The sequence below is a fragment of the Populus nigra genome, chromosome 4 (genome assembly GCF_951802175.1).
Source record: "Populus nigra chromosome 4, ddPopNigr1.1, whole genome shotgun sequence".
In the NCBI taxonomy this organism is placed as follows: domain Eukaryota; kingdom Viridiplantae; phylum Streptophyta; class Magnoliopsida; order Malpighiales; family Salicaceae; genus Populus; species Populus nigra.
Window position 1 is genome coordinate 22,087,338 of NC_084855.1, and position 19,501 is coordinate 22,106,838.

The window sequence follows — 19,501 nt, forward strand, 5'->3', positions numbered from 1 at the left end:
ATTTTGCAAAGGAGTGCCCGATAAGAGCAAAACTTAGTGCTATTTTCATGGAGAAGGATGGAGAAGGAACGACATACATAAATCCTATAAGTGTGCTCAACACTAAGTAAAAGAGTTAATGGCAAAGGGTTAGCCTAGTTGATGAGGACTTAGGCGTGGCCAAACTGTCTTGGGCAAGGCAGAATGGGAGGAGTTTCGTAACTTTGACGATGGATAAATCATGGTTTAAATCTAGGCGTGAGGATGCGCCAACAAAAAACACACTGCATAGAATTCGGTGGACAGCGACAGCCTTGCTTAGGCTAAGGTGAATTCGATAGGAAGAGTTGATTGTTGTACGACGGACAAGTAAGCAATATTTAAACTTTATACTTGCAGTTTTGGGCGTGTAGAATGGTTGGAGGACTACATGTTTGTATGGGAGCTCATGTGATTCTTCGAAGTGATTTTGTGTGGATGTATTTCGTGAAGAGGGATGGACACCTTGGGGATGCTTGCGATTAGTGTCTGAACTTCATGAAAACATGCTTGCGAGTATGATGTGTTTGACATTTATAGAAAACTAACGAGCCAAAACAGAATATATCACAGCTTGGTTTTGAAACAGGTTGACAAAATTTGATGGACTGAATTGTTGTTGAATATGGGCAAAGCTAGAGGTTTCGTGGAAGAAACATGGATTGTGACGAGGACAAATGTGGTGCGAGGGTACTTTGAATCTATCCGACGAGGGCATCGGGTTCTTTTGGTGGGAGTGGTTTGTAACAGTGTTAAACGTGCACGAGGTGTATGTTTCGGTAGGCTATCCAAAACAGTGCCTAAGGGTGCTGGCAGCCATGCCAACAGTAGGATAAATCGGCAACGCAGATTTGTACGGCTGAAGGTTCGTTAAAGGAAAATTAACAGCGTAAATTGTTGACGAACATGGGCTGGACGATGGAATGTCTAGGCCAAATAGGAAAAATCATCAGGGGGATAGGTTGATGAGAACAGGGGCTGTCAAGGAATTCGGCAGCGTGAATATTGGCAACCCGCATGCAGATGTGAATTCGGCAGCTCAGGAATTGGCAGCCTGCACGCAGATACGAATCCGGCAGCGCGCAACAACTTGTGCAAGTCATGGGTTCGACTTGGCATAATCTGAAACTTGGACGAAGGACTGTCCAAGGCATATGAGTGACTCAACAACTGACACAGCAAGAGCTGGCAGATGGGGCTGCCAGGTGGGCATGCAGAACGTGGGTTAGTGGCAGTTATGGGCATCCAAGATTATGGGATCATGAGAGATGTGCTGGAGAACGTGGGGGCATGGCTGGAAGTGCTCTCAACCCACTAAGATCATGGGAGATCATGAGGGGAAAACTACCCACTACTTGGTAGATAATGGAGCCATTATGTTCATGGGTGAACATGGGTGAGATAGTGTCCCACTGCTTCCTAAAATGTAGGAATGGAAGTTCTGCCTTGTAGATGTTTGTCTATAAATAGTGGCTGCAACTCTTGGTTATGTATGCATGTAGAGCACGAGATTAGAGAGATTAGCTTGGTGTAGCATGCAATCTTTATGCATAGCACACATACGGATTTGTATATAGTTTCCTTTGTTTACAAGATTAATAAAGGTTGGGAAAGAGTTCCTATAAAGCTTGTTGTGCACTTTGATTATCTGATTCTTCTTGTGTATTCCGCTTGTCTTCTAACTTGGGAAAGTGGGGAAACCTCTTAGGTGAGGGAAATACTTAGTTGCTAGACAAACACGAGTGGAACTAGTGAGGGAAGGCTAAGTCTAGTGTGGGACTAGGCTGCCGCACGGGTTTATTCGCGGAGTGAAAAATCACCCCGTGACACCTCCTGCGTTGGAGATCCTCATGCACATTTGGTAAAACTTTTGGGTTAAAAAGGTATTATCAATTTGAATATAATTGTTATCGAAAATAATGGTTGTTTTAAAATTTATGTTTCATTCAAATTAATTAATATGTATAAAAAATAATTTAAAATTTTATAAAGATTCAATTGCCAATAAATTAGATTTAAGATCCAAGATCCAATAAACATAAAAAAAAAAAGAGGAGATAAGTTCATATGGTGAGAGAGAAAATATATGAAGGAAAAAAAAAGAATAGGTCATTAGGAACATATTGGGGCTCTATTTTCAGCACATTCAATAGCATTACAAAGATTTTGACAAGATAATTCTAACAATACTATGATAAACCATCAAACGAAATCGTAATTGGTTAGGGATTTTATTCAGGTTTGATTTAGGGTTAATTATGACTTTATTTGGTAGTCTTTCAAGGTGTGGTTAAAATTGTCTCGTTGAAATCTTTTTAACAATATCGAGTTTATCAAAAACAAAACTCCAGTGTATCTCTAGTGACCTATTATTTATTTGTCTTGTTTTTCCTTTCCTCATCTCTATCTTCTGCCATATTATCATGTCTCTTTTTTTTCTTGACAATTAAATTTTAAATATCATCTTTTGGTCATTCGATCTTTATAAAATTTTGGGTTAATTTTTGTTCATATTAATTAATTTGTATACGACATACATTTCTGTTTTGAATAAACAATCGATATTGGGGATAACAGTTGCATATAAAATTAATATTAAGAAATATGACTGTGTTTTACTATTTCTTAAATACATTTTCAATCTATATCATTCTCCTATAATTTATAACAAATTGTATTATTTTTCAAAAAAAAAAATTGATTTGTGGAAGACTACAGCATACAATAACAAAGTCAATTACTTAGACATAGAAACCCATCTTTGAGGTTAAGTCATACATAGAAGACTGGATGATGTAACATTCCAGTAAAAAATTATGTTCATTTTACTAAATTATGCACTGGTTTTTTTAGAACTCCTCGAAAGCTTAAAAAATCTTAACAATTAAAGAAATAATACAATAAAAATAATTATGCAAAAAATAATAAAGAAAGTGGCCTATCATAAAACTAGCTAACGATTTTTTTTTTTTTAATTTTTAACCCTTTATCTAATAATTTACTAAGATATCTATGCAACAAACATATAAGCACTCCATTCTATTAAATTGAATTAATAAAAATAAATATAAAATACTGATATAATTTTACAAGTTATTTTTCATACATCAAGATAATATATATACTATATGATTTGCTATCGGTGTATCTAGATTATATTGTTGGTCTAATTTAGATTTTGTCATTTAATTGTTTTCATGGAGTATTTGAAACAATAATAATAGTAGTTTTTTAAAATATTTTTTATTTAAAAATATATTAAAATATTTTTTTATTTTTTAAAAAATTATTTTTGATTTTAATGCATCAAAACAATATAAAATAAAATAAAATATATTAATTTAAAAAAAATCGGAATTTTTAAAAACTCCAGTATTGTGCTGGTAGGTGGGGGTGAGCAGAGCAGCCACTCCTCGACAGGCGTAGAAAATAGAATGGGGGATTTTATTGGACAGGATGATCAGGTACCCATAATTTGTCATGTAGTAGAGTTGAAAACCGACGTCTGTGTTGGGAACTTGTGCTGGGAAGCAAGAAGGAAGCAAGAACATTGACAAGTATAATTACGGAACATGCATCGAAGCCAACGGACGACAATTCATGGGGCCTGACAAAGATCACATAGTTATGTCATGCTAGCTCGTGAATGCGTGTATTTTATTTTACAAGAGAACTGGGCAGCATATTAACGGTCTCCAAAGCCAACTTAACTGCAACACCTCGAATTGACCCGGATTTTACGGATATCATTTGTGATTTTTTTAAATTCTAAAAATAAACTGATATAATTTATAATAAAAAAAGAAGAAAAAAAAATATGTCAAAGATATTGAAACTTCGATAATAACACAATCGATATCGTTGAAAAATATCAACAAGATGAATCCAAAAATAATAAGAAAAGTTGAAGTGGGTCATACAAGCCATCCAAATATGTCGAGGCATGTGTGGCATACACCGATCATCAGTAATGACCTTTTATGTCGTTGAATTTATTTCTTTGAGATTTTTCTAACAGTACTGATGTTGTTGTGACTAAAGTTTCGGTATACTTCTGGGATCTTTTTCTTTTTTTATTTCTCTCTTTTTCTTGTAATTTGTGAAGAGAGAGGAGAGAGTAAGAAATAAAAAAATAAAAAATTTTGGAGGCACATCGAAACTCCGATGATAACACCAACGATACCATTAGAAAGATCTTGACAAGACAAATCAAACGACATCAAAGAAGGTCATCAATGGTGACCAAAGTATGGCACACGAGTTGTCCGAAAACAAATGAGCCCCGACATATTTGAACTCCTACTCCGGTCATTGTTCTTGACTTTCTTTAGTGTTTTTAGATTTATCTAGTCAATATCTTTTCAATAATATTAATGGTGTCATTATCGGAATTTCAGTGTATCTCTAAAGTCTTTTTCTTTTTTTTTTTGTTTTTCTCTCTCTCCTATTTGTTTATTTATTTATTGTAAATTGTATCAATTTATTTTTAAAATTTAAGAGAGTCATGAATAATATCATTTACACTCTTTAAGCTGTACTAATTTCCTAAATGTTTTCTATACTATTTTATTTTATTTTATTTTATTTTTGTTAAATTCTAGAGATAAAAATATTCTAAAAGAGCAGCTAAAGACTGAATTCTAATTTTTTTGGGTTTTTGTTGTGCGGTCAAATATTACAATATATGAGCAAATGAATAATACTAGGTTATATGACAAGCGTGATGTCGCGGGTTAATTTTTTTTACATAAATAAAATAAAAAAACACTAAGATCTAAAAATATTAGGTCTTTCTGTAAAGTTATATCCAAGAGTCTTGGGTTTGAACGCCTGACCCAAAAGTAATATTTATAATATTAATAATAACATTAAAGTTACATAACCTAAGTTTAAATGAGTTCTGCAACACCAGACCTAATAGCCTTGGATGTGGGTCTGGCTACAAGGTATTGTCATAAAAGTGTGATAATTAAATAGATTAATGAAAAAGAAAAAAACCAAGAAAAAAACCAATAGGAAGAAAAAAAACTAATGAAGAAAAAGAAAAAAATCTGAATTAACTGGGTTAACCCTTCAACCCAGGTTAACCCGTCAAACCTGGGATTCACGTCATGAAAGTTTGATAACTAAATAGAAAAAAATATTTTGACAGGTTAATTAGGTTAAACCGTCAAACTAGGTTAACTCGTCAAGCCCGGAATACGTGTCATGAAAGTTTGATAATTAAATAGAAAGAAATTTAACATTAACAAACTAAACTAAATGAAAAAAATTAATTAAAAAGAAAAAAGTAAAAAAAAAATTATAGGTTAACCCGTCAAACTCGGGATCCGTGTCATGAAAATCTGATAACTAAATAAAAAATATTTAACATTAACAAACTAAATTTTTTTAAAAAATTATTAAAAGAAAAAAGCAAAAAAAAAAAAATTAAATAAAAACAAAAAAAAAACAAAAAAATAAAAACAAAAAAGAAAGAAAAAGACAGCTCAGAGTATTTTAGTATATGTTATTATTATTATATTATTATAATTATAATTATAATATATAAGTACAGGCGCGGATAAAGCACTACCTAAGTTTAAGTAAGTTTGGCTGCAACACCAGGCCTAAGAGCCATGGATGTGGATCTGGCTGTATGGTCGTGTCATAAAAGTGTGATAATTAAATAGATTAATAGAAAAGAAAAAAACAAAGAAAAAAAACCAACATGAAGAAAAAAAACTAATGAAGAAAAAGAAACAAAATCTAAATTAACTGGATTGACCCTTCAACTCAGGTTAACCCGTCAAATCTGAGATTTGCGTCATGAAAGTTTGAGAACTAAATAGAAAAAAAATTGACGGGTTAACTGGGTTAAACCATCAAATCAGGTTAACCCGTCAAGCCCGGAATATGTGTCATGAAAGTCTGATAATTAAATAGAAAGAAATTCAACATTAACAAACTAAACTAAATGAAAAAAAGTAATTAAAAAGAAAAAATTTTAAAAAAATCCAGGTTAACCCGTCAAACTCGGGATCCATGTCATGAAAATATGATAACTAAATAAAAAAAATTTAACATTAATAAACTAAATTTTAAAAAAAATTATTAAAAGAAAAAAACACAGAAAAAGGAAAAAAATCAAATATAAACAACAAAAAAACAAAAAAAAAAGAGAAAAAGATAGCTCAGAGTATTTTAGTATAAGTTATTATAATTATAATTATAATTATAATTATAATTATAATATATAAGTACAGGCACGGGGAAAGCACTATCTAAGTTGAAGTGAGTTTAGCTGCAACACCAAACCTAATAGCCTTGGATGTGGATCTGACTGCAATGTCGTGTCATAAAAGCATGATAATTAAATGGATTAATGAAAAAGAAAAAAACAAAGAAAAAAAACCAACATGAAGAAAAAAAACTAATGAAGAAAAAGAAAAAAATCTGAATTAACTGGGTTAACCCTTCAACCCAGGTTAACCCGTCAAACCTGAGATTCACGTCATGAAAGTTTGATAACTAAATAGAAAAAAAAAATTGACGAGTTAACTAGGTTAAACCGTCAAACCAGGTTAACCTGTCAAGTTAGGGATATGTGTCATGAAAGTCTAATAATTAAATAAAAAGAAATTTAACATCAACAAACTAAACTAAATAAAAAAATTAATTAAAAATAAAAAAAGTAAAAAAAAATATTTCGGGTTAACCCGTTAAACTCGGGATTTGTGTCATGAAAATATGATAACTAAATAAAAAAATTTAACATTAACAAACTAAATTTTAAAAAAATTATTAAAAGAAAAAAACATAAAAAAAGCAAAAAAAATTAAATAAAAACAAAAAAACAAAACAAAAAAGAAAAAAAAGATAGCTAGCATTTTAGTATATGTTATTATTATTATATTATTATAAGTATAATTATAATATATAAGTTATATTATAATAATATATAAGTACAGGCGTGGGGAAATCTTAGGCATGCAATTGAGATCACCCCATAAAAAAAATATTTGCTGAAAATTCATTCATAATATTTGTATTTTAAACAATAAAAAATAAGTGAAAAAAAACCAAACATCAATTCCTAAATAATCAAATATATATAAAAGGAGTTGTGTTTAAATGGATTTCATTCATGCTATTTATATTTTATCAATTATCTATCAAAAAAGGAAAGTATTCAAAACAAATACATGCAAACTTGCTATCCCTAAAAGTCACCATTCATGTATATTTCATTCATGATATCCCAAACTATGCTGAGATAAAAAAAAAAGGTGATTTAACTAAATTTTTAAAACTTGAGGGATGACATAATGAATTTCTACCTTTTAAAAAAACATAGAGTAGAAAGTTAAGGTTTCATATTCTGAATATTAATATTAATTAAATTTTACTATTATTATATTACTATAATTTATATAATTATATTAAATTAAACTTGTATTAAATGCTAGCTAATATTCAGAACTAATAATATAAGCCGACATGAGAGAGAAAGAGAGAATCATTCCTTACTCGAGCTTACAAGACTTTTTAGAGCTCCTTTTCATCTCATCTCCAGAGTTTAACTATCATGCACTCGAACTGTTCAAAGCTCTCTAGCTAGCTAGTTTCCATATTCGGTGGGTTTCAAGGTAAATGATATTTGCTACCATAGCTAAACCTTAAAGCCACACCAAAATATTTCACCATCTCTCTTCTCAGTTAATATCCTCCCTTCTGTTTTCTTCTCTTGCATGTGCGCTTCACAACTAGTTCTTCTACTTTAATATATTTTCTTGTTAATCATATTTCTGTTGATGTTCGTTGATATATATGTTTGTCTGTCTTACATCATTGGCAGGTGCTTGTTATATTGAAGAAACTAAATGGTGGCTGGACTTTGAGAATCATTTTTATATTTTTAATTTAATTTGCAAGCTTGGTTAGATGCCATGGCCTTGTCTTTGTTGAATATTTCAGGTGGTAGGGCTAGTATGAAAAGAATGTTGTTGTTGATGTTGATTGCTGGTATTTGTGTGCCCATTGAAGTTGTTTTTGGTCAGGCAGCTGCAAAGGGAAATGGAACTGATGTTTCTTCTTCCTCTTCTTCAAGGCTGAGTGTTGCAAATATAGGAACTTTATATACTTATGATTCTGTGATAGGAAGAGCAGCTTGGCCAGCTATTGCAGCTGCTGTTGATGATGTCAATTCTGATCCAACCATTCTTCCTGGGACTAGATTGAACCTTATTTCTCACAACACTAATTGCAGTGGATTTCTTGCAACTGTTGAAGGTATTTCTTTCACAAAATCATTTTCAAGATATTCTTTTTCCTGTCTTTGAATCTGGGATTGCTTTGCCTTTTTTTTTCCCTTCAAATTCTGGCACTCTTGTTGTAATTGCAGTCTCTGTTTCCAATGCCTGCTATGGTTTAGTGCTCAAGCTCCATTTTCCTTACTAGCTTTGCAGTTACAATTTCCATTGACAAAATATGATTAATACTGTCTCTAGCTCTAAAGATGCAGCTTTGAACTATATTGGTGTAGCTGTATGATTGTCTTGGGTTCAGTAGTGCTAGCATTTATCATCAATGCCTGCAAAAATCTCCCTTTATTTTTTTCAGAACTTTGAAAGCCATGGAAATGTTGTAATTTCAAATGTGAAACAAATTTGAAGCTCATGTTTGGTGGCTGTAATTATAGGCAAATTTTGGAGTGAGGACATAATTCAAATCATATCTAGCTTGAATTTTGTTGAGATGTTCATGCCAACTAACTGGTAAGTGTGACTATTAGATCCTGTTTAAATAGGAGTCTCGAACAAGAAAAGAACACACTAGGATCATGTGCACAACATCCTTCCCTTTGCAACACAGAAAGAACATTTTGATGAAGATTTTGATGGACGTCTCCTTGCCCATGATGCAGTTTTGCAGCTGATGGTAAATGACGTTGTTGCTGTAATTGGCCCCCAATCTTCTGGAATAGCTCATATCATATCTCATGTTGTCAACGAACTTCATGTTCCACTTTTGTCATTTGCAGCAACAGATCCCACCCTTTCCGCATTACAGTACCCATATTTCCTCCGCACCACACAGAATGACTATTTCCAGATGTATGCAATTGCTGATATCGTTACGTATTTTGCGTGGCGAGAGGTGATTGCCATTTTTGTGGATGATGATTGTGGAAGAAGTGGGATATCTATTCTGGGAGATGCCCTGGCAATGAAGCGTGCCAAGATCTCTTACAAGGCTGCCCTCGCCCCAAGAGCTTCTAGAAGTCAAATCTCCGACTTGTTACTTAAAGTTAACCTGATGGAATCTCGGGTTTACGTTGTACATGTAAATCCTGATTCTGGTTTGTCACTTTTTTCTACTGCTAGAAGTCTTCATATGATGACCAAAGGCTTTGTTTGGATTGCTACAGATTGGCTACCTTCGGTTTTAGATGCATTAGAACCAGTTGACACTGACACAATGAATCTTTTGCAAGGGGTTATTGCTCTTCGCCATCACACTCAAGATACTGATCTCAAGAAAAAATTTATGTCTAAGTGGAGCAGCCTAAACCACAAGAATAGCATTGGTGCTTCTGGTTTCAATTCTTATGCACTCTATGCCTATGATACCGTATGGTTAGCTGCCCGAGCTCTTGATGTTTTTCTCAATGAAGGTAGAAATCTATCATACTCAAGTGATCCAAAGTTGAACGACACAAATGGAAGCGCACTGAACTTATCATCAATGCGTATTTTTGATGGAGGCCGAGAGTTTCTCCAGACACTTCTTAGAATGAACTTCACTGGTCTAAGTGGTCAAATTCAATTTGATGTGGATAAGAACTTGGTTCATCCAGCCTATGATGTTCTTAACATTGGTGGGACAGGGTCCAGAAGGATTGGTTATTGGTCAAATTACTCTGGTCTCTCAACTGTTACTCCAGAGGTCTTATATACAAAGCCTAAAAATACTTCTGCCAGTAGTCAACATCTTTACAGTGTAATATGGCCAGGTGAAACTTCGGTTGTACCTCGAGGATGGGTATTCCCTGAAAATGGGAAGCCACTGCGCATTGCAGTGCCCAATCGCGTAAGTTATGTACAATTTGTCTCTCAAGACAAGAATCCCCCAGGGGTTAGGGGATACTGCATTGACGTCTTCGAAGCTGCAGTAAACTTGCTGCCATATCCTGTCCCGCACATATACATGTTACACGGAGATGGCAAGAGAAATCCAGTCTACAATGAGATTGTCCAAGCGGTTGCGGAAGATGTGAGTATCTGGCTATAATCTGTAACTTAGTTTTTTCATTATTTTGGAGCTATACCTTTGATGGTTACATTATAGTAGTTTTTTTTGTTTGCTCTCTTCCTCTTCAGCGCTATGATGCAGCTGTTGGAGATGTTACAATAGTCACAAATAGGACAAAGATTGTCGATTTTACACAGCCTTTTATGGAATCAGGGCTGGTTGTAGTAGCTCCGGTCAAGGAGGTGAAGTCTAGCCCCTGGGCTTTCCTTAAGCCATTTACTTTTCAAATGTGGCTTGTCACAGGTGCCTTCTTTCTTCTCGTGGGAGCTGTAGTCTGGATTCTTGAACACCGAATCAATCGTGAATTCAGGGGTCCACCAAGGCAGCAACTTATGACAATATTCTGGTTAGTATGCTTTGAAGTCGTTGGTATTTGATAGGCCCTGGTTTTGTTGAAGTTGCAATTCTTTTAGTCGTAATTTCAGAGCAATTAGGCAACGTCCCTCACTGCTGCACAGGTGCCTTGAAGTGCCCTGGTGATCCCGCAGAACTAATACATGAAGTAGATGTACATGCAATGAAAATCACTATTTTAGTATGCATATAGCATGAAAGTAGCTGAGAGATGATGACGTTGGTGTTACAGAATAATATAAATCATACCTTGAGATTTTATCTAACCGTTTAAGTTTTTGGATTGAATTGGTTTTTTAATATGGTATTAGAGCATTGATGACCAAACGATCATGAGTTCGAATCTCACCATCCCTATTTATTTGATAAAAATTAAGCACAAGGTAGTGTAAGTCTATGTAAGTTTCTAGCTTAAAGGACTTTCACTTGAAGGGTTGTGTTAGAGAATAATATAAATCATATCTTGGAACCTCAGCTAATAGCTTAAATTTTTGGGTTGAATTGGTTCTTTAATAGTCGGTTCGTATTAGTTCAAAGAAAGTAGTCTACCAGATCATGATAGAATGTGGAACATGCTAGTAATCAACGGAAAATAAATATATTTAGGCAGTAGAGGGCACAATGTAGTCAGCTGGTGTAAAGCCTTTGTTTTAAGCATTCTCCTGCCGAGGAGGTTCATTTATGATATGTGCTTTGCTTCACAAATATTAGAATGCTTCTAATAGACATTTGTATTGATCTTGCAGGTTTAGTTTCTCAACAATGTTTTTTTCACACAGTAAGTGAACTATGGCTATCAATTTATTCTCTCTTTACTTGTTCCTTCACATAAGCTTTCTAGTGGAAACTCCTAACAATCTCAGCTGCTTGGACGTGGTGTAGGAGAGAACACTGTGAGCACCTTGGGACGATTTGTGCTTATCATTTGGCTATTTGTAGTGTTGATTATCAATTCAAGCTACACAGCAAGTTTGACATCCATCCTCACAGTGCAGCAGTTATCATCACGGATTGAAGGGATTGACAGCTTGGCCGCGGGTAATGAACCAATTGGAGTTCAAGATGGGTCATTTGCAAGGAACTACCTGATCGACGAGCTCAACATCGCAGAATCTAGACTTGTAATATTGAAAAGCCAGGAGGAATACAGTACTTTCCTTCAACTTGGACCAAATCGTGGTGGTGTGGCTGCCATTGTTGCCGAGCTTCCTTACATTGAGCTCTTCTTGTCTGCCTCCAATTGTGCATTTAAAATTGTGGGGCAAGAATTCACAAAAAGTGGATGGGGATTTGTAAGTATCTACGTTATTTGTCAATCTAAGCTTGAAAACATCATTAGTGCAACTAATCTTGTACCTAGGATTAGCTAGATTTCTATAAATGATTTCTTTCGCATGGATGCTGAAACCTTGTTTTCAGCTTATTTGGGCAAAATAATAGGCATTTGATATTTTTCCTTCATTTTGTGTTCTCTCTCCAATGGATGGGCGACCATAAATTTTGTGTTCTTTCTCCAATGGATGGGCGACCATAAAGGGGGCAACCTCTCACTTTCTTGATCTCTCCCTCTTTTAAGTTAGAACCAGTACTTAGTAAGTTAACACAGAATCTCCCTGTTACGAAGGGAGAGACTAGGACCAAAGGACTGGTGGTATGCTTTCAATAGAATTTGAAATGCTTGCAGTCAAAGTCCACAATAGGATATGAAATGTCTGTAGGGAACTCCAGAAATTTTCTTACAAACAGATTTTCTTGTTACAGGCGTTTCAAAGGGACTCTCCTCTAGCAGTTGACTTGTCAACTGCCATTCTTCAACTTTCAGAAAATGGTGATCTCCAAAAAATCCACAACAAATGGCTGACACATGCAGATTGCTCGGCGCAAGGCAATGAAATTGATGAAAATCATCTCTCCCTGAAGAGTTTCTGGGGTCTGTTTCTTATATGCGGCATTGCGTGCTCCATTTCCCTTGTCGTGTTCTTCTGTAATATAATTTGTCAGTATCGTAGATTTACTCCAGAAGATGGTGAGGAGGCAGAGGTGGATGAGATTCAGCCACCAAGGCCTCAACGCTCCGTTTGCTCAACTAGCCTCAAGAAATTGATCGCTTTTATAGACAGGAAAGAGGCAGAGATTAAGGAGATGATTAAACCAAAGAGTATTGATATCAAACGACAAGGTAGCCCAAGCTCCGATGGGCACACCATTTCATCAACTTAAGGAAAAGATTTCCCTGCTGAAGTTTCCTAATACTCCCTCCTCGTGACAATAAAATCAATTTCTGATTCCCCCCCTCCTCTCCTTTGATTCAAAAATGTTGGGCAGCTAGAGCTAAATTGGAAAAATATCATTTACTGATTAATTAGAGGTAGATCTTACAGTAACATACTCTATATATATTATTAGATTATTAGTGAAAATAATGTATTAAAATATTTAGTTTTTCATGTAAATCAAGAGAATACTAAATTAGTTCTCTTTTTAGAGTTTTCTTTAGTTCTTATGATTATATTTATTTTTTAGCCCTAAGTAACTTTTGATTTCACAAGTATTTAGAGAATTTAAACATTTTAAAATTTTCAAAAACATAACTATATTTTTCATTCATATAAATGATTTATCATTAAAAGTATTATACTATATTCTAGTTCATAAGTCAAGATATAAAAATAATTAAGAGTACATCTTAATTTTCATGTTGCAGTTAGGATCCTTTTTATTATAGAAATATCATAAAATTATTATTTTTTAGTGTTATTAAAAGTGCAAAAGACTTGATTTTTTATTTAAACCTAAACCTTGAGATCTTTATTAAAATAGATAAGGTTACCATCATAATATGCTTTCATCTTTAAAGGCTTCAAACCCATTCCTTTTGATGAACCATGCATAAGCTCTCTCTTATAGTCTTTTATATGATGTTCCACAATATTTTCCTTTAACTTTACGTAATTAATAAAAATAACATCATTTGAGATCAAGTATTTAATGGTATTTTATTTATGATGTATATATTTAGATTTATCACTATACATACTATTTTGTGCCATTATAATTGCTAACTATTTGTCACATGAATATAGATTGTAGACACTAGCATTGGCCAACATAAAATATCCTTTAAGAAATTCATAAGTCATATGGGGTTCTCTCTAGCTTTATCAAGAGCTGTAAAATCTAATTCCATTATAAATCTGGCAATGCACATTTTCTTAGAAAATTTCCAACACACAACTACAACATCGAATACGAAAACATACCCACTAATGATTTTTGAATCCTTGGTATAATATATTCAATTCGGGTTACATTACCCTTCTAATACCATTAGATATCTAATATAATGCAATCCATAGTCCAAAGTATACCTCAAATATTTAAATATCTTATTTTATTACTTTTTAATAATTCATACTAAGATTATTGGTAAATTTACTCAATTTGCTATTTAAGTATGTAATATTTGGTCTTGTATAGTTCATAAAATACATCAAACTCCTAATTTCACAGACTTTACTCCTAAGGCTACTGTCGTGTGAATGTGAATTGGTTTTAATATTAAATTCGCTTGATGATAAGAAATTGATTATAAGCTTTGTCTAATTAATTTACTCATAATATCCTCGATTTCTCTTAGCTTTAAGGGATATCAAATTTATTTGCTTGACGTGAAAGAATAATTATTTTATTTTGATGACCAATAGATTTATAGGAATGGATGTGTGGACCCTTGAACTAAGTTAACGACATATCAATTTATTATTATTTTTTCAGAATTTTGTTTCTTTAATTCTTTATTCAAATCCCCTGTTCTTTTTTATTTTAGTATTTTATAGGAAAATTAAATGGATTCCCCCTGGGTTCAACATAGTTTTCACAATCATACTATGAATTTATTTTATTTGTTATAGTAAAGTCATAATTATATTTTGAAGTTTCCGATGACCGACCAAAAACTCTAAAATAACTAATGTGTGAGATAGTTGACATATGAACAAATATTGTTGTGAAAAAGGTTTTTGAAACCTTGATACCTTATTCAACAAATTTATTATGCCAAGTAATGGCAAATATGTTAAATGTAGTATGTTCTTTTTTTCATATTAATATGCATGGAACTAGTTACCTAATAATGGGGCCAGTGCCTGACAATAGGTGGTGAAATTAGTTATCCTGGATAATGAGATTAATATCTTGGTTAATAGGCTACTGGAGAAACTAGTTATCCTGGTTAATAGGACTAGTGCCCTAGTTAATGGGTAATAAAAAAAACTAGTTACTTTAGTTAATGAGACTAGTGTCCTAGTAAATAGACAATTAAAGAGACAAGTTAATTTAATAATGAAACAAATGCTTGGTTTGGATTAAAGAGGACATTGGTATGTCGTTAATTTGTGCTAATTATACTGATTTGAAGGTTAAGGATAAAATAAGAAATTAATTATTTCGTAATTGATGTGGTAAATACATAGAAAAGATAGTAGCAAATAATCATTATGTATAAAGCTGGTTGTGTTGGATATTAAATAAATTTTCAAATACCTTGCAACATTGTGCCGAGCAGATTATGTATTTGGTATTAATAATAACATGTAATGAAGCAAGGTGTATATGAGTTTGAATGTGTTGACATGTTAATGATTAGGTATTCAATTAGCCATACCAATAAAGTTTAATGAAAAAGAAAGATAATTTGAGCACAGCTTGCAAGTATAAAAGCAACAGAAAGTTATGTGATAAATTATAATAAATAAAAGTGGACATGAAATAAGTGGAATGAATAATGAATTGAGAAAATTTCACAATATAACAAGGGTGTTATATGAACTGAAGTATAATGTATCATTGATGAAATAAATTCTAAGGAAGTAAAAAGGCTGTATGAATTAAAGATGTTGTGAATTAAATAATGATGTAAATTAGACATGCTTATGCAATGACTTACAATATGTATTAAAGATAGTTGGGAGAGGAAAATATCAGATGAATTATATGTGTTAAAAACAAATTATGAGGTAAATTCCATGAGTTGTGAAATAATAATATTAATAGAAATTGAATATATTCATGAAGAGGAAATAATTATGAAATAACCTTGATGTGAAAAGAAATACTATATGAAAGTGGTTGGAGAAGACTAGTAAATTTTAAAGTTGTAAGGAATGTAGCGTATAATGATGAGTTAAACTAGATTACAAAAGAAACAATTATCATGATGTAAGGATGATAATGTGATGAATAAAATGATGAGAAGAACATTTATTGGGGAATAATAAAAAAATATAAGATGTGGGAAATTGATATAAGATCAACATTCTTAAAAACAATTATGAAATTCATATAATTGTTAAATGTTAATAACTCGGATGACACAAATATTTAATATGATATATTTTATAATTTATGTATGTCACATGTAAATTCCATGAGGACATCCATTTTGTAGGGTCATTAAGCTACCCATTATTATACAAAAAAAGTATTTGTATTTTAAGAAAAGAAAAACTTATAAATAGTTAACATGGATGTAATTCTTAATAAGAATTTTAATAAATTGTGTACATTTATAAAAAAAAAATTGGAAGATTATTGGGTCTTTCCTTACACACACACCACATTTTTTATGGGTTCAAGCTTTATAAGGTTGTTAAAATACTTGGTTGTTACATTTTCCTACCATCTAGTTCACATAAATTTTAAATCACTAATATCCGAGTGAATTAAATCTAGAAGTTCGCTATTTTTTTTAATTATTTTTTAAAAAATCTTTGTGAATTTTGATTCTACATAAACTTTATACCTATATTTTTGCTCCAAAAACTAGTTGGTAATAGCTCAAGATTAATTAATCTTTGTATCGAATCATAATTTACATGTCCTAATTTATCATGTCACGTATCATAATACTCAACTAAGTAAGAAGAATAAACATTATTTTTCCTATTATTCTCATCCTTGCTTACCATGATCATTATATTCATTTTAAAGAGACTATCACTTATATATCTTTTACCTATAAATATCATACTTTTAACAAGTAAGAATATATCACTTTAAAAAACTTTCTTGAAACTATATTGTTCAACAATGAGCTAAATACTAAATTAGTTCTAATATCAACAACATAAATCACATTGTTAAGGGTGAGAATTTTTGTGGGACTCATCTTTAGTATGGACCTTTTAATGCTGATTGCCTTTGAGATTGATGAATTTTTCATGTTTAGTTGTATACCATCTATTTTGTTATAAGTGAAGAACATCCTCTTTTTAGGCTAGATATGTCTTATAACACCAACATCAACCCATCACTACTCATAGTTGTTGATTAATTAATTTAAGAGATAATTGTAGATAAGATCATCTACGACACTGTAGTTATGAAGTTATCTGCCTTAATGACATTATCTTATGCAATCCTTCTTCTCTAGGAGTTGCCTTGTTATTCCCTATTTCTACCATCCTTGACTTAGCATCCATTCTTATTACAATTGAAGCATTTACCATTTAATTTTCTTAGCAATGCCCTTCCCCTTCATCATAAGTCCTTTTGGTTTCTAGTGTGGTTCTTCATTACTTGTTCAATAATGCTTGATTTAGGGGTTATAAAGGAAGTGTTAGCTCTCTTTCTAGAAAATTTATTGTTATTTTTTATCCTCAACCTTAGAATAAAGTCATCAATCCCTATTTCTTTACATTTATGCTTAAGGTAACTCTTTAAGTTTTTCCAAGATGGTGGAAATTTTTTAATAATTGTAGTCACCTGAAAGAATTCAATTAGAACCATCCTTTCAGCATGAATGCTATGCAAGATGAGTTGAGAGTCTTAAACTTGGTTGATTATAGTTCTTGAATCGACCATTTTAAAATCCAAAAAATTATCGACTATGAACTTTTTCACACTAGTATTTGGTCGAATGCTTTTGATCCAAAGCTTTCCATAACAATTTTGCACTTTTGATTAAACTATAAAAATTAAATAGTGTGTTTCCTAAACTATTCAAGATGTAGTTCTTGCACTTGGAATCATTACGATTCTATGTGTCCACAACAACCATAACAACAAGATTATATTCATTATTTAACAACTTTAATGCATTGTTATCCAATAACTTTTTCAACTTAAGATAGTAAGATAGAAATCACCTTTTAAAAGACAATGATGAAATCATCCCTTTCAAAATAGTACTTGCCCAAGTAGTATTGATTGAAGTAACCATAACGACTAAAAGGCATACTTGATAATTTTCTATAATAATAGTCAAATATATATCTAATTAAAAATTGAACTTATCATATGCAAGAATAATTAACAAATTGTTTTATAACAACAACAACAACAATAACAATAAATCACGGTAATTAAATTTAACAATTTACACAATTTGGTTTTATGCCTTGTCAATTCGCTTATTTCAATTAACAACTTATAAAAGTTAATTTACTAGTACAATTAATTATTAAGGTTACAAAAAACATATAATTCATTCTATTTAAACTTAGCATGCAAATAACATTATAGTCGATCCATCATGATTGATTATAATCAATCTTGATCAATCATAATCTTTTAATCATGGTTGATTATAATTAATCTAAATTAATAATATTCTAATCAATCATGATCGATTCTACTAGGTTATGTTTAAATTAATATTAACACCTTTCTTCTAAATAAAATCATCATGGATAGACTTACTATAGAATTACATATGATCAAAGAAAAATTAAGTTATCGTCAAGGATTCAACCATTTAAGGTGTAATTGCTTATAACTTAGTATCAAAGGTCTCAATGTAAGTTGTCTTCTAAGATTTCAATAATATATTTTTAAAAATTACACTATAAATTAAGGTCTACAAACTAGTTTAAAAACAAACTCAAATTCTCTCTTCAAAATAAATAACCTAAAGCTCTAGAATACACGGAAGACGAAAAAGAAATTAGAATAAAAGAAAAATAGTAGGAATTAAAAGGGTGTCGATAGCTTAAAGATTAATTTGATTGCTATAATCCGTTACTTACCAAACTCCTCCATCTCCTTTTTCTATAGGATTTAATAGGATGATATAAAATAAAACTCGATAGTTTTAGAATTAGCTAAGATCACTCATTTCTAAAAGGTTTTGGTGCTCTATAAACCTAATTTAACTTTCTTAAAGTTTCAGCATATAAATTACTTCTAAATTTTTTAGTCTTCCAATGTGGGATATAATATGATGGATGGGAATTTGATCAACTAAGAGTTATTTAAAATGGCACTTGAGGTCGTGGTTTAGTGGCGAAAGAGTCTTGTTCCCTTTCTCTGCACTTAAGTTCAATCATCTCAGTATATGCCTGTTATTCCCGCAGTGCTTTACCTGTTTATTGGGCTTGCAAGGTGTTTAGTGGACTCAGGGATTAGTCGTAGTGCGCATAAACTGGTTTGAACACCCCGGGTTATATAAAAAAAAATTATTTAATATGATTTTCTCATTAATCCACTTATGGCTTCAGAAATAGTAAAATTTTATGTTAAATTAATTACTTTTGTTGGGGAACATTTCGCAATTGACTCTAAATATTTATTTGAATGACCTGATATTTATGACACCCAAAAAATTGGCATTTAACCATGTTTAATGACCATTTTCCCAACAGCTACTGGAACAGTTTTTTCGTACAATAATCTCATTACTATCTAGCAAGAGTATTGCCCCGTACCAAAGCTAAGGTTGGCCTATATATCTATATGCTATTTTTTGGCAAGCAGATAGGGGCCTAGGAATATAGATGCGGGGAACTTGCTGGCTTCACGGCAAGGTTGAGGCCGCTAGAAATTGTAGGAGAAAATTAAC

General features: G+C 32.1%; 1 protein-coding gene across 4 annotated transcripts; it reads left to right on the top strand.

The window, feature by feature from the left end:
- The first annotated feature begins 7,495 nt into the window (after nt 1–7,495).
- On the top strand, nt 7,496–13,149 carry LOC133691340 (glutamate receptor 3.4-like). Of its 4 annotated transcripts, none has more exons than XM_062111799.1 (7): nt 7,496–7,646; nt 7,856–8,289; nt 8,924–10,272; nt 10,380–10,657; nt 11,412–11,443; nt 11,548–11,957; nt 12,427–13,149. In XM_062111799.1, exons 2-7 carry the CDS (start codon nt 7,947–7,949, stop codon nt 12,883–12,885), a joined length of 2,871 nt encoding a protein of 956 aa, XP_061967783.1. In that variant the 5' UTR covers nt 7,496–7,646; nt 7,856–7,946; the 3' UTR covers nt 12,886–13,149. The 4 variants fall into 4 exon arrangements, with proteins under 4 accessions (XP_061967783.1, XP_061967785.1, XP_061967786.1 ...); XM_062111801.1 differs by having other exon boundaries at nt 9,041–10,272; XM_062111800.1 differs by having other exon boundaries at nt 7,636–7,750.
- The last annotated feature ends 6,352 nt before the right edge of the window (nt 13,150–19,501 follow it).

Coding starts and splice junctions, on each gene's coding strand:
- LOC133691340 (XM_062111799.1), top strand. CDS start 7,947: ATGGCCTTGTCTTTGTTGAATATTTCAGGTGGTAGGGCTAGTATGAAA. Junction 10,273..10,379: donor TCCAAGCGGTTGCGGAAGAT/GTGAGTATCTGG, acceptor CTTCCTCTTCAG/CGCTATGATGCAGCTGTTGG. Junction 10,658..11,411: donor CAACTTATGACAATATTCTG/GTTAGTATGCTT, acceptor TTGATCTTGCAG/GTTTAGTTTCTCAACAATGT.